The 15043-nt window shown below is 41.7% G+C and overlaps 1 protein-coding gene across 1 annotated transcript; it reads right to left on the bottom strand.

Annotated features, from left to right (window-relative positions):
* Window positions 1-2725: 2725 nt before the first annotated feature.
* Window positions 2726-14593, bottom strand: LOC137913987 (lysophosphatidic acid receptor 1). The gene is made up of 2 exons (XM_068757607.1): window positions 13855-14593; window positions 2726-3051 (listed from the first exon to the last, which is right to left on the bottom strand). Exons 1-2 carry the CDS (start codon window positions 14591-14593, stop codon window positions 2726-2728), a joined length of 1065 nt encoding a protein of 354 aa, XP_068613708.1.
* Window positions 14594-15043: the final 450 nt, after the last annotated feature.

The raw sequence follows: 15043 nt of genomic DNA on the forward strand, positions 1-15043 counted from the left end.
ACTTACAAGCAATAAACAAAACACAACAGTACGTTTGGACATTTGGAGTATAACACAGTTAACTTTACAGACACAAAACGCTTTCCCTTTGGTGATTAACTCTGAATAATATATTTATATACATACATGCTGTACACAAGTACTTGAAACAGTGTGAAAAGAACTACACACCGGAAAAAAACAACAACAGTTGAGTTGGTTCGCAATGTAACCTGAATAGACTTGGATCCAGAGTCATAGACTGACAATGTTTGGAACAATGAGTGGCACTGCTGCTACTTATAGTAATATATGTTAAATTAAACGGGGAATTAAATTGCCTATGAAAACATCTGATATTCTTTATGTTGAGAGTGGAAAAGCACAGATTTAGGATTAAAAACCTGAAAAACATCATGGAAACTCGAGAAAGTTGATACGACAGCCACACCCCAGTCTGAATAACAAAGGTACACTTAAAAACAACAATTAAAGTAACATTCTGTGGAAAGGTAAATATTTTGGCCGCTTTGACAGACGTCCCCTGATGCACAAGGCGATTCCAAGAAAACATTTGGCTGCGTTTGGATTCTTGTATCAAGCTTCATCCTAGAATTCTGGACCTATAAACTGTTCTTGGAGACCTTTAAAAATGTACGTTATAACACTTGCCGGTCTTTCAGCTCCAAAGTTATCAGTAGAAGTCGGGGGAGTGAACTCGAGGAAATAATAACACTGCTTTACTGTAAGTCATACATTTCATCATCTGTGTGGGAAGTTCACCTGCAAGCAAAACAAACTGACAAAAATGCACCGTATAGTTTAAGTAAACATAAAAAAACAACTACTGCTATATGCAGGTTTTGTGTGGGACAAGAATAATATGTAATGTCTTTACCAACACCCTTTATGTCACCCACGCCAGTGTTTGGTTTGGACTGTAAAAACGTGGTTTATGCCAGTTTAGACTTGAATTCTGAACATTGGCCATTTAAAAACACGTGTTGGTGGAGCAACCCTCTGTTCAAGACCCTTGACAGTGGGTAACCAAACTTCAGACTGACAGACCGCTTTGCTTCTTTTCAATAAAGATTCTCTGTTTGGCTCAAATGCAGCACAAGCTGCTACTAACCAAAGGAATAAGACAACTTACTCCACAATGGAGATGTGGTCAGATGAAGCAGTGCAAATAAAGGGAAAGCCCCTCATAGCATGGATGTAAGAAGACTATATATTATGCTCAAATAAGTGTGGTTAGGTTAGTTCATTGTTGACCCCAGGAAGGCGGTTGTCAGGAGGAATGATTTCACAAGCAGGGCCGACAAGAGAAGGACCAGAAATATGTGTACTTATATGTGAAATACCTCATTCAATGAAAAAAAAAACACAGAGGGATATCTGTTTTACTTCATATCACAAAGAACACTGACACTGCAAAAACATACGTATACACACGATTAAGTTTCAGGTTAAAAAATGTTGGTTTTTTTTGGTCTGCACATACTTAAGTCTTGGGTGAAGCGTTAATGTCTGTTTCTGGATGAGGTGTAAATACTCCGACTATTATCGAAGTGTTGGTGCCCCGACCATCGCTTTCCAGTGTTCAGTGCGGAGTAGGAAATCAGCTTTTTAAACAGCTAAAACCAGATGGTGATAAACAGCAATGCTTTATGCACCAATTAGCTTTCTGACGTTAATGATTTAGCCACACTAAGTCGCTAATGTAGTTGTGGGCATATTCTGTCCACTTTATTTAACTGGTCAAAATATTGGCCATTTGGTAGTAAATAGTCAAAGTCAGTGTCTAAGAGCTCATGCTTTTGTTTGCTTTTGTTTGTTTCTTATGGCAACATGTAGCTTTAATACTTTAAAAGTCCTTTTTTTTCCCTTCTTTGCACTGAAAATTCATGAGTCAGCTTTTAGAATATGATACACGTGTTTTTCCCAATTCTACATTTACATAATTTACCGTAATTGTGCATTTCTAAAGAACAGACTGGTTAGATTTTCAAAATTCCTCAGTCAGCCTCGTGGATACTCAGTATATCCATGAGAATCAGAAGCATTTTCTATCATGATTCCATGTCATGTTGTTGCTGTTAACATTCACCAGGCGTGACCTCCACCTTTGCTCTGATGGAACTAGCATCCTCCTCTGTTTTTAGGGTCGACCCCTGGAACAACTTGTCTCCAATTCCTTCAAGGGAAAAAACGCAGAGTTTCTGCAGATCACAAACTTCTAGGTTAGAAAACAGGCAGAAACTCTTTGGATGCATGAACAAATGTTTTGTTTCATTTAGCAGGAGGGGAAAAAAGGTGAAATAATGAATTCCTGCAGATTTTAGATTTAAAGGTTGGTAAAAGAATGACGATGGGCTGTACTGACACTACTTTCCCTTCACTTCACAGATTATATTTAAATAGTTCACATCAGCGCTGGCCAAAACAGATTTCACACAAATAGAAAACAATAAACGACTAAACAGAAATACTAACAGCCTCCCAATTAACTCCTGCGGCTTCAATTCCTTTGCTCGTCTTCCTCCACCCAGAAAGTCATCTTTCTTCATAAATCTGATCTCACCATCTTCATCCCCAATGTCATCCAGATACCGCCGTCAGTTCTTATCAAGTTTGCTGTCCTTCTCGAACTTCCTATGCTTCCGGTTCCCTTCTTTCAGTCAGACTCCCAAGAGATTAACCCCATCCGAGGCATTTGAATTAATCTCAGCTCTCCATGCATCCTTCATACCACTGAGTGCTCATTGTGGTGGTGGTGCTGGTGCTGGTGCGTTCCTCCGCTCAGCACCGTGTGGTTGACGGACGACGCCGAGCGGTCAGATCCCTCCGCTGCCGTCCCGTTGACATTCTCTTGCCTCTGACAGCACAGGATCTGCCGGAAGGTGGCGCTCATCTCCTTGTCACGGTAGGAGTAGATGATCGGGTTCATGGCCGAGTTGAACTCGGCGAGGAGCAAGAAGAACTTTTCGTAGGTGAGGACGGTGCAGCTGGCGCAGAAAACGTCGAGGAGGAGCAGGACCAGGCCGGGTGTCCAGCAGACGATGAAGGCTCCTGAGGAGACACAACAAAGGGAAAAATGTTTTTTTTTTTTTTTTTTTTTTATGTTTGCATTCAATTATCAACAAATGATGCTATTCAGTTTTAGTTCACATACAAAATAGAATGCAATTAGAATTTTTCTTCACTTTCTCTTATTTCTTGGCGCATTACCGGGGCATTACTCGACTTCCTTTATTCCTGCAGCTTGAAATTTCATGCCTCATGACATTGGATGATTTCCTTCTGACTGATATTTGAATCATGCCGACTCAAAGAATATATTCACTTACACTGACCAAGTATAGTGACGACTCATCACTTGGGTTTTTATGATCCTAGTTATCGTCCCACACATGGGAGTAATCCTGCTGTTGCAACTTTGCTCTGATATCAACGTAATGATGTGGATGATAATGAAACACACTGTGTTTGAATCAGGCTCACTTCGACGGCGACGAACGAAACCTACCCAAGATGAGAAATAAAACTAATCTTAGATCTTGTTACTGAAACTGTAGCTTAGTCCTCGACCATCGACCGGATGATGTAACGCTTGGGTGAGGCAGCAAAGTCTGAGAATCAAAAGTTGTTTTTTGCTGTGTTTGAAAAAGACAAAATCACACTGTAACCATGACATCACCATCACTTTACAGCCCCACCTTCTGTGCATCAAAGAAAAACGCTCATCTCACACAAAGAATGTCCAGAACCATTCAACGGCACATTTAGGACAAAAAATTATTTGGTTGAATAATTTTTCTGATGTAAGATTTAGATTATGCATTTTCTATTTTGGCATGCATCTGAATCTGAATCTGAATGTTTTGTATGTAACTTTTTCACTTTTTGGTCTCTGTACATGGACCACAAAAATAATGGCAAACTTTCCACATAAAACTTTCCAGTGTCAGATAAATAAATGAGATGCCAGTAAATCAGTTTGGCTCAGATAGAATAAAAAAGTGATATAAAGATGACTCAATGTCGATCAAATTATTTTCTTCCAGCAAATTCAAAAAGTCCTCTTTACCTACAGCCAAAAATGCTGCTGTCCAAAATGCACCACATCAATCTGCTGAAACGTAATTTGACAGTCCTTTACAAAGTGTTTCATATGGAGAAAGAAGAGAAAAGGAAAGAAACGAAGGGAAAAGAAAAGAGAGTGTTTGTCAGAGATGGGACAGGATGTCTCAGGAAGTCAGATCAGGGAACCAATCACACCGCATCCTCTATTAAGCCTCTTGCGTGTCAACAGTTGTTTGTGTGTGTCTGTGTGTGTGTGGGGGGGGGTGTCATTAACTCATTACTCATAAGCATCAAGTTCAAGTGTCTCAACAGATGCTATTTGTCTTAACTATAAGACAACTGTAGGACATTGCTCTCTTGAGGCTTGTAAAACAAAAAAAAGTCTGGCTCACAAATGAGGCAAGCGGACAGAGAAAGAGGCAGAGAGGGGATATCGACGGGCGGAGGGACGGGCCTGCTATCTGTTAGTGTTACAGGCGGCAGCTGGAGCGGCGGCTTGACCTCACTCCCCTGCTATGCAGGCAGACACTCCGGCGTTTGATGCATTTCTCAAATGGCTCGCACCCCAGCAGAGAAACTATCCAAAGTATTTGTCTCTCATTGAAACATCACTCTGAGTGAGCACGACCGTATTTCCTGCCTTCAGGAACACCGTCTCATTTTATGTCAGCGATGAACTAATCCAGCCACGGATTTTACCCTAATTACAGCAAATATTCGTCTCTTCGTATGCAAACAATACAACTAATCATCCAAGGTCATAATACTTCTCTTCTGTGCCATCATGGTTTCTGCTTTAAATATGTAAATATATATTTATTGGATGTTTGTATTGACCTTCCCTTAAAATTTAAGGCTTAAATGAAGAAAAAGGTTGTGGTACTTGAAACAAGTTTTATACATAGTTCATCACAAGACTGCCTCGTTGCTGGCCGTTTCTCATGAGGTGAAGCTGAGGTTGTTCGTTTTTTATGTTTACAGGAGAAACAAATTCTGTTTGGACCTAAATAAAACCTTTTCACAACTTGCAGATGGTACATGGAGGGAAAGGAAACCAGAGAGATGGAAAGTTATTGGGGAAGAGAGATAAATAAATATATGGAAAACTGCTGTGATACGTTCATTGATAAAAAACAAACAAGAGACGTATGAATTTGTTGCCAAAATCATCCTCAGCTCCACGGTGACTTAGCCACAATACTGGCTAATAGTTCATCATAATAAAAAAGAAACACCCCGAACAAGCCGCCAGTTCATCACAGGGCAGATGCGATTGTTGGAAAAACAAATAGAAAAGGATTTATGAGAGTTTGTCGCATTTTCATTCCTGGTCTTCATTCTTTTTTTTTTATTGTCACAGCGGAAATGGGGTTTCCATAAGACAAAGAACAGAAGAGTGTGGGAAGAAAAATAAGGGAATAATGAGAATCAGACAACTCCACACACAACATTACAGCACAAAGGCAGACGCTGGCGCACTATGATGCACAAGCATGAGAACATTTTAGTCGTGTTGAGGAAGCAGTCTGAGAATGCTGCCCATTTCAGCTTCCTTCTCTTTGCAATCAACAATCAGATCATTAACCAATAGCAGGGCTTCGGTTTCAGCACTAAAGCACTTTGTCCAGCGCCATTAGGGACAATTATTTTGAGTTAATATTCTTCCTCTGCTCACCTCCTCCTCCTTCAGCTTGGGAAAAGGGGATCTATTCCCCTAATCACAATGAGGGTTTGTGCGGAAAGGCTTTGCCGTTTCTCGGTCTTATTGCAGCAGCATATTCTTTTCCACTTAGTCACAAGTGTAGCGGAATAAAAATTAGACGAAGGCGTGATTGTCTGTCTTTTCTGTCTGTATCCACAATGGTTGCCGCTCTTACACCATGCATTCAGTAACTGTCTGGGTGCTGCAAAGCTCTAAGTACATTTAGAGCATCTCCATGAAACACAGCGAAGCCCCAAATGTAATTTATGCCTATAATGACCGACAGCCAAACGCACAAAGCGAGCAAAGCAGTCTCCCTAACCCCTAACCAAAACTATAAACACATCAATGACTCATCATAAAGCCTTTTCTTTTCTTGCAGTGGCCGCACTGGACTGCGAGTAAGAATTGTGAGCTGTCATCACTATAAGCGTAACCCCTACCAGTAATTTCCACTCCAAACAACAGCCACCCTAAACGTTTTTACAGAGCTATGATCACGTGGTGCTTTCCTCTGATAAAAAGAATATACAATCTGCAAAATATAAAATATCACTGCCTCTCATCTCATTGGCCAAGCAGCTTCCTCGCTCAATCGCATCTTTCAGATGGGTACTGGATTTTGATATCTTGGGATCTTCACCTCTCCCTCTATATCTGATATGGTGAAACATAACTTTTTTTAAAATCTTTATTGGAGTGTGTTGGGAAGGATTTTGACCGGTGGTCTTTATTACCATTGTCTTTAGTAGGGCATGTGATTTCCCTAGATTTTAACGTGTCCCCATTCTCCGTAACAAGTCATTATTTGACACGCTGGATAAAGCGGTTTCACAATTTGTATGGGTCTGGAAGTCCCCTAGAGTCCGTAAAGCTATACTATTTACGCGATGCTACAATTTCAGACAATATTATTGGACAGCCGATATACAGAAACATTTATATTGGGTGTGTGATGAGGATGATTCTGGGTACAAATGGGGATGTCATATAGCCTCTGTTCATTATTATCAGTACTTAGCTCTGTCTTTATCCCATGTTGGAGATAACCCAACAGCTAGGGAAAAGGGAGCCATTTGGAGGCAGTTTGGAAAACATCCCGCAACCCTTGGGCCATCTGTACTAACGCCTGTGAGTTTATACCTTCAATAGCTGATGTGGCCTTCAGAATTTGGCATGACAAACGACAAGACGGTTACGGATTTGTATGAGAATGACGTTTTTTTCATCTTTTGCTGACCTCTCATCTAAATTTGGTCTGCCAAATGCAAACCTTTCCCGTTATCTACAGGCTAGAGATTTTGTGAACAAACAATTACCTCATTCCCCCAACAGACCTCCTGAAACATAATTGGGCCATCTACTTAAAACAGTCCCTCAACAGAGTAAATGCGTTTCAGTCTTGTATAAAACACTTTGATAAAGTAATTTTAAAGACAATTTCTGCCACTGAAAGAAGTTGGAAAAATGAGCTACGGACAGCTTCGTCTGAACAGCAGTGGGTTAAAGCTTTAAAATGAATTCATTCGTCCTCTATTAGTGCCCGCCATGCCTTGATCCAGTGTAAGGCATTCTATAAAATACATTAAACAAATACAAGATTGTCAAAAATGTATCCAACATTTGTAATATGTCCACATGTTTTGGGGTTGCCCTAAACTGAGTGCATTTTGGAGGGAGATTTTTGATACACGTAGCCAAGCATATGGCCAGACCATTCCTCCTCCTAACTCGCTTTCAACCATTTTTGGCCTCCCTTCTGACACAAATTTATCTAATCCCCCCAAACAGGCCTTGAACTTTACTACTCTGCTGGCTTGTAGGATTATTTTACTCAGGTGGAAGCTTTCCCATCCCCCCATCCCATGATTTGTGGATGAAGGAAGTAATGGACATACGGTTGCAATGAAACCAAGTTGTTAACGTGCTCTACTTTGGTATGTCTTTCATTAAAAGTAAATTAAGTAAATTTGTTGTTAGTGTTTAGACAACTGATGATGACATGAGTTTCACACCATAAAATAAAATACTTGCAATTGTCTTGCTGTGGTGTAAAAATAATGCGTAATAGCAAAACCTCGCATGCAGCCCTTTGAGACTCCTGATGCTGAGCCTTTCACCTCTGACATTCTTTACATCGTGCTGATGTATCCCACATGCTTACAAGCTTTCACACACGTAATCTAGTATTGTGGTGTCTTCCGTGGCCAACAAACCTTTACATGACGTTACTTTGGCAAAGAAAGTAATGGCATCGGTCTGTCCGCAAGATTATGGAAAAACAGCTGGATGTATTTTGAAAAAAAATCTGAAGATGGTTCTTGGTCTATATTAGATCCCATTTAATTTTGAGAGCGATCTGGATACCTGTCTGGATAAAGAAAACAAAAACATCTGGATTTTTCCATTTATTCGTAATGGAGGCTTTTTCAAAAAATTATATCTTGTAAAATATGCATTCAATTCACTCACCAAAAATCACAGTCATAAAGGGGTCCGGTATGCACTATCATGCAAAATGTCTTCTGGATCTGAACCAGAATGAGGTCAGGATATTAAATTTGAGTATTGAAAACTCAATTTCCATCCATCCAGTCAAGAAAATGGATGGATTTCATCTTGTATTTTATTTTTTATTTTTTTATTTTGCGTAAAGTCCTGAGTGGGAAATGAGATACTTGACAGAGGTTTTCTCATTAAACTTTTCCTCTTTTCCTGATGTCTCATGTTCCCCATTTATCTTTTTTTTATATCCTATAACAGTTTTCCTTCTTTTCACCCTATCTTGACATTTTCACTCCCCTCCTCTCTCCCTTTTTTAAATCTCTCCTGTCTTTGTCTTAGTGCAGCCATACCTCTCTATCTAGTATTTCTCACCCCATTCCTGTTTCTCTCCCAGTTCCACCCTCCTCTCTATCGCTCAGCCTCTCTTTATCATTTTCCCGATCATCTGCGGCCACAGCCATATCATCCTACTGAAATAAATTAGTGGGCAGAAACCATTAAACATATTACTGAGATGGTTTGTAATTTGCTGTCAGAATTACATATTTTCCTGTGTTCCTATTTCCATATAAGCACTCGTGCTCACAGGAGTGGAGATAAGAGTTCACATTCAGTGTCTAAGTTATTGACACAATGGCCTTGTTGTGTACACTGACAGGCTGCTGATGAAATCAAGGACCAGATAATACATAGCCCTGCCCAACTCCAGAATAAGCACCACCCAATACACTTTAAGCTTTGTTTGAAATTATGTAAAGTTAGAGACAATAAAAAAAGGATATGTTAGAATGTATTTTAAGACATTTCTTATTAAATTTTCCTGCCACCAGCTCCTTGTTAATCAATATGTTTGATATCTGACAATTAAGAAGCAGCACTGTAAATCAGGGTTTGCTCAATTTGCATTCATGTTATTATTTATCAGAAATGCGCTAAACATAACAGTTTTTATGAGTAGATTATTAATTTCTAATGAGAAAAACAAAATTAAAATTGATTTTCAAATAGAAACCAATTAAATTCCACCACACACACACACACACACACAGACAAATTCCTTTCCCGACAGGCACAGCTGAACTGGACAATACTCGGTTATACTTGAACCATATAGCTGTTAATCCAAGCTAACAAATCCAGGCTTACAGGAAAAGCCGATAGAACAAGTGAAACGTGTTGTCGTGGCACAGAGCGCGTTGAATTCGCCAGAAATCAGCAAATCACTGCTGGAAACATTTTCAAAAGGACAGATGCTGAACGCAAACACACAGAAAACAGGTGACAGGTTTGGAGGCTTGTGCTGAGCTCTGATTTGTTCTGCTCTTACAGGCACTACAGATAAAAATCATTCAGCTCCCACACTGAACATCGATTGGTTATACAGTGTGATTCTGATACAAGAGTCAGGGATAAGACATCTGTGTGCATCTGTTTGGCCATGGTATGTCTTGGCGCTCCATGCTGTCTGACGATGTGAGCGTGTGCAACAACATAAGGCTTTAAGATAATGAAATCATTCAGAGAACCCCTACATGAGCCAACACCTGACGCACAGGCCCACACCCAGGGAACAAGGGTCATGGTCAATTTGGCACCAGTTTTGACTCATTAAAGAGAGAAGATGAGAGTTTCTGTTCGTATCATTCAAACTGGCTTTTTTTCTTCTTCTCCAGATCAGAACTGAGTTTGGCACAGTATTCAATAATACTCGCAAATATGACTAATAGAAGGACGCTTCTTCTCGAACGTTTAGGAAGGCATCTAAAATACAGCCCCCGTTAATAAAGGATTTTTGAGTCAGGCATTGGAGTTGAATCATCAAGTTAGATATGCATTTTTCATCTTACTTGTATGAAAATGTAATAATAAAACTGTTCTGTTAAGGGTTTAATTGTGACCAACAAGAACTCCTCTTGATAACAGTAAGATTGAGAAACAAAGATAACTAATAAAGTATGCCTCTTTTTAAAAGGGGTTCTCATAGTCCTTGTCCTGGCGTCATTACTCGATGCTTCTCTGCTCTCCCGCACTTATAGTATGTCCTCGTGTGATTTCAGACACAGCTACAGGTGCGCTGATGAAGCCGAACGAGACACATCTGTTCCACATCCCAGCTCATCATCATCAGCTCCTTAGTTACCCCTGCTCATCTAACAGATTATGCTTCTGCCTCCATCCTGTAGTTCTGTGTCCTCCCATATTTATTCCCGGTCGCTGTCTTTGTTTTTTCAATGGACCTGCTGGTAATATTGTTTGTAGGTAATCCGGCTGTGTATTTCTGTTAGTTTTCCTTCTGTGGCTCCACCCCGCCCTCGTCATAGACCTTAGTTAAGAGTTTAGATTGTTCTTATTTGTGGCTGTGATTCTCTGATTGTTAGCTCCGGACGCCGTGCAGAAATCAACCTGCAGCAAAAGTCACCATAGCAACCCTCACAAATGGGGTTTAATGTTCAAGTGTAATATTTGTTCCTGGCCTCACGCTGGATCAGATCCAGAAGACATTTAGCATGATGGTGCATATCGGACACCTTCATGACTGTCATTTATGCTGAGAAAATTGAACGCATATTTTACAAGATGTTTTTATTTTTTTTTAAACATGCACTATAAGTAAACGGGACAATCCGACAGTATCGGCAAACCGCATCCAATGCGGAGGGAATTCTGTGGTGAGATAGAAGTCCCCACCTTACATGCCTGTGTCAAATTCCATAAACATCAATCAATAATCAACCAAGATATTGAGGAACAAAATTTGAACATCTACTTAAATTAATACTTGAAAGTGCCAGCGCTTTCCCTTCCTTATCCTTCCGTCATCCCAGAATAATCTTTATGAGGTGCAGCCAGAAGTGATCCACACACACTTGCACATTTACTTTATCTGTCGTCACCCTTTCTCCATAAGAGGCATGCAAATATCTGCAGATTTAGACTGAGAGCCACCTCTTTCCAACCTGAACCATGAAAGCTTCTCTAAGCAATAGAAAACGCGTTAAAAGGCTGCAGACGACATCCTGCTGTCCACTGCTTTGAATTAAGATCGAAGCAAAGACTACAGAGGGGACTGGATGAGACAACACATCACGTAGGAGACAGATCTCACGGAATCCTCGGGTGTGTTTTGTCTAGGACCAACACATCCTGCTTCCAGACAGTCACCGTCATTTTCCCACAACTCGCACTCACCAAGTATGCACACGACTAAAAGTTAGCCTGCCACTGGAATATTGTAAGTCCATATGAATCTCAGTACACACAGCTGAGGAAGCCTGGACATTTCTGGAAAATAATAATAAATGCATGTCTCTCACAATTATCAGACTCAACCTGTTTGATCACAACACATTTTTGGATGGAGCACTGAGGAAAAATGTAGATCAAAGGGTGTTGTATCTGTGCAGCAAAATATTGTTTCATTTGAAAAACTAAAAAAAGATGAATGCGGTCACGGTCAGAAGTTTTGTTTTAACACAAGACAATGACTGAACATTAGACATTGTTTCAGCAAACAGTAGCCATGGTCATGTGGACGCTTCACTCGGAATGCCGTGAGGATATTCTCCCTGGAATTGTGTTCATTATTTTTCCACCATTAGTCCTTTGCAAAAAAAAAAATATCTGGCCATAAGTAACATCTCCACTTTCATTTTCCTCAGGAACAAGGAAAATTAAAGCCGCAAGCGGCGTTGTAGGCCCTCGCCGGCCGACAGGCCGTTGAGCTGACCCGCCGACGCACGCCGCTTTTGTCCTGAGTGCTTCGCAAGTGTTTAGATTTGAGCTGCATGAGTAGCTCACAGTTCAGTCAAATCGTTATTTGGATTATATGGCCATCTGCCATCAGGAGTTTCAATCCAATATGGCCGCCTTCCTGTGTGTCTGGGGGCGTGGCCATAATACTTTTTTTTTTGCCCTGACATGACGCATGTCTGTACCGAATTTCGTGGCTGTCCGACAAAGTTGGCGTCGGACCCCTCCCCATAGGAGGGGTTGCCATCGCCATGGCAACAGCGTAAAAACAACAACATGGTTACGATTGTGTTTTTTGATCGGGACCACATGAGGGACTTTTCTGGTAAGTTTCAATCATTTCTGGCAAAGTATTTTTTTAATTCCCATTCAATTTTTGTTATCGTTCTCTAGGGGGCGCTGTAAGGCTGATTGTCAAAGTTTCCCTTTTAAAGTGTCCAGGTAGGAAGGGTCAATAAGTGTTTAAAATTTGGTTTGGATTGGAGTGTGTGTGTGTGCAAACGCTGACTCTAAAGTTTTTAAAATTATATCCAATATGGCCGCCTTCCTGTGTGTTTGGGGGCGTGGCCATAATTTTTTTTTTTTTTTGCCCTGACTTGACGCATGTGTGTACCGAATTTCGTGGCTGTCCGACAAAGTTGGCGTCGGACCCCCCATAGGCACAATGCATTGTGATTTTTGTAGGTGGCGCTAGCGCGCCACTTTTTCATGCCCAATTTTAAAACACATAAAATAATTAATTTTTCGCCGGTTCTGACCTTGGTTCAAAGTTTGGTGAGTTTTCGAGCATGTTCAGGGGGTCAAATTGCCGTTTAAACAGCAGAACAAAGAAGAAGAATAAAGAAGAATAAAGAATTTTTGCAAAAACAATATAACTTTTTTTCTGAGTATGCGATTTTTACACAAAATACATTTTCGGAATGGTCTCGACGAAGGCCACGCGTCTGTGGGGGCACACAGACACACACAAACACGAGTTGACTCGCTGCGCTCGTCAACTCGTGTTTGTGTGTGTCTGTATGTGTGTGTTGTTTAGTGTCGGGGTGTGTGTGTGTGCTGTTAAGTGTCGTGGGTGTGGGCGTGGGTGTGTTGGTCGCCCGATGGTTGACTCGCTGCGCTCGTCAACCATCGGAAGACAGTTACAAACACAGTTGACTCGCTGCGCTCGTCAACTGTGTTTGTCGATGTCTGTGTGTGTGCGTGTGTGTTGTTGAGTGTCGGTGTGTGTGTGTGTGTGCTGTTGAGTGTCGTGGGTGTGGGCGTGGGTGTGTTGGTCGCCCGATGGTTGACTCGCTGCGCTCGTCAACCATCGGAAGACAGTTACAAACACAGTTGACTCGCTGCGCTCGTCAACTGTGTTTGTCGATGTCTGTGTGTGTGCGTGTGTGTTGTTGAGTGTCGGTGTGTGTGTGTGTGTGCTGTTGAGTGTCGGTGTGTGTGTGCGTGAGTGTGTTGGATGCCGAGGGTTGACGAGCTGCGCTCGTCAACTTTGTCGAGGGTTGACGAGCTGCGCTCGTCAACTTTGTCGAGAGTTGACGAGCTGCGCTCGTCAACTTGTCGTCTTCTGCGTTGCAAAAGCAATAGCCCCTTACGCCTAGAATAGGCGCTCGGGCCTAATAAACAACAAACAAACTGCCTACAAGGTGTACTAACATGCAATCTATGTATTCCGCTTCTTATGTATGCATGTATCCTCTCCAGATGGGAACAAGTCAATTGCCCCCCTTTGGATCAGGAAGATAAAAAACACAGCGTGGAGTGAACACATGCAGAATAACAGACGGACGGATGGATGGACGGATGGATGGACGGATTCATTCATTCTTCCTTACCCAATACAATTGCCACAGTTTTCAGCAGAGACATCATGGTATCTCTGTTGCGTCGTGGTCCAGAGCTGTGCCGTGACATCCTCATGGTCCTCTGGCGCACGTATACAAAGATGTGGGCATACAGCGTAACCATGACAACAAATGTCACAAGGTTAAACACTGCCCAGAAGACCAGGTAGGAGTTGCTGTAAAGTGGCGCCATGTTGGAGCAAGACTGGACACTACAGATACAGTTCCAGCCCACGCTGGGGATGGCCCCCATCAGTATGGACATCGTCCAGATTATGACAATCACCACCACCACGCGCCGGTTACTCATGCGTGTGTGCAGCTGCATGCGGAAGACTGTGATGTGGCGTTCGATGGCGATAGCAAGCAGGTTAGCTACGGACGCCGTCAGGCTGGTGTCGATCAAGCCCTGGCGCAGCAGCCATGTTGAAACAGTGAGATGTCTCGTGTTGGGTCCTGTGTTGAACATCAAGTAGAAGTAGGCCAGTCCAGCGAAGAAGTCAGCAGCTGCTAGGTTGGCCATCAGGTAGTAGATGGGGAAGTGGAATCTCCTGTTGACGTAGATGGCGATCATCACCAGAAGGTTGGCGAGCATGATGAAGATGCACACAGTGATGCCCAGCCCCATCACCAGCCGGCTGACGGTGTTCCAGTCCGTAGCAAGGTCTTTACCACTGCGGTTGTAGAAGAAGGTGATCGTCTCATTGTAGAAGCACTGTTCCTCCTCCATGATGGTAGTGGAGCTTTCTGGAAGGGGAGAATAGATTATATATTAGAAAAAAGCAAATATGAAGGTATGGTGCAAAAGGTCGGAGATTGGAAATGTTCACTTATCGACCACCAACCTCAAAAAAGCCATTATATGTTGAAAATATATGTTTTGAAAAATATCATTCAAACAATGCATTTTTATGGATTAGAGTGCAAAGAACAGAATCCGTCCGTACAGAGCAGCCTCTCTGGTTGATTTTCTAAGCACATGCGAATTATTAGGCTTCAAAAGCTGATCTGTACTTTGTGGTAAAGTTCAGAAGTTCAACACAAACCAATACTTAGCAAAATGTGGACTGAATCTAGTTTCTGAAACATGGAAAAACAAAAATAACCCCCCTTCAGTTTGGACTCAGCATGATTAGAGGATTTGTGCGTGTGTGTGTGTGTGTATGTGTCGGGTGGGGGG

This window comes from Brachionichthys hirsutus, unplaced genomic scaffold (assembly GCF_040956055.1).
Source record: "Brachionichthys hirsutus isolate HB-005 unplaced genomic scaffold, CSIRO-AGI_Bhir_v1 contig_646, whole genome shotgun sequence".
NCBI classification, from domain to species: Eukaryota; Metazoa; Chordata; class Actinopteri; order Lophiiformes; family Brachionichthyidae; genus Brachionichthys; species Brachionichthys hirsutus.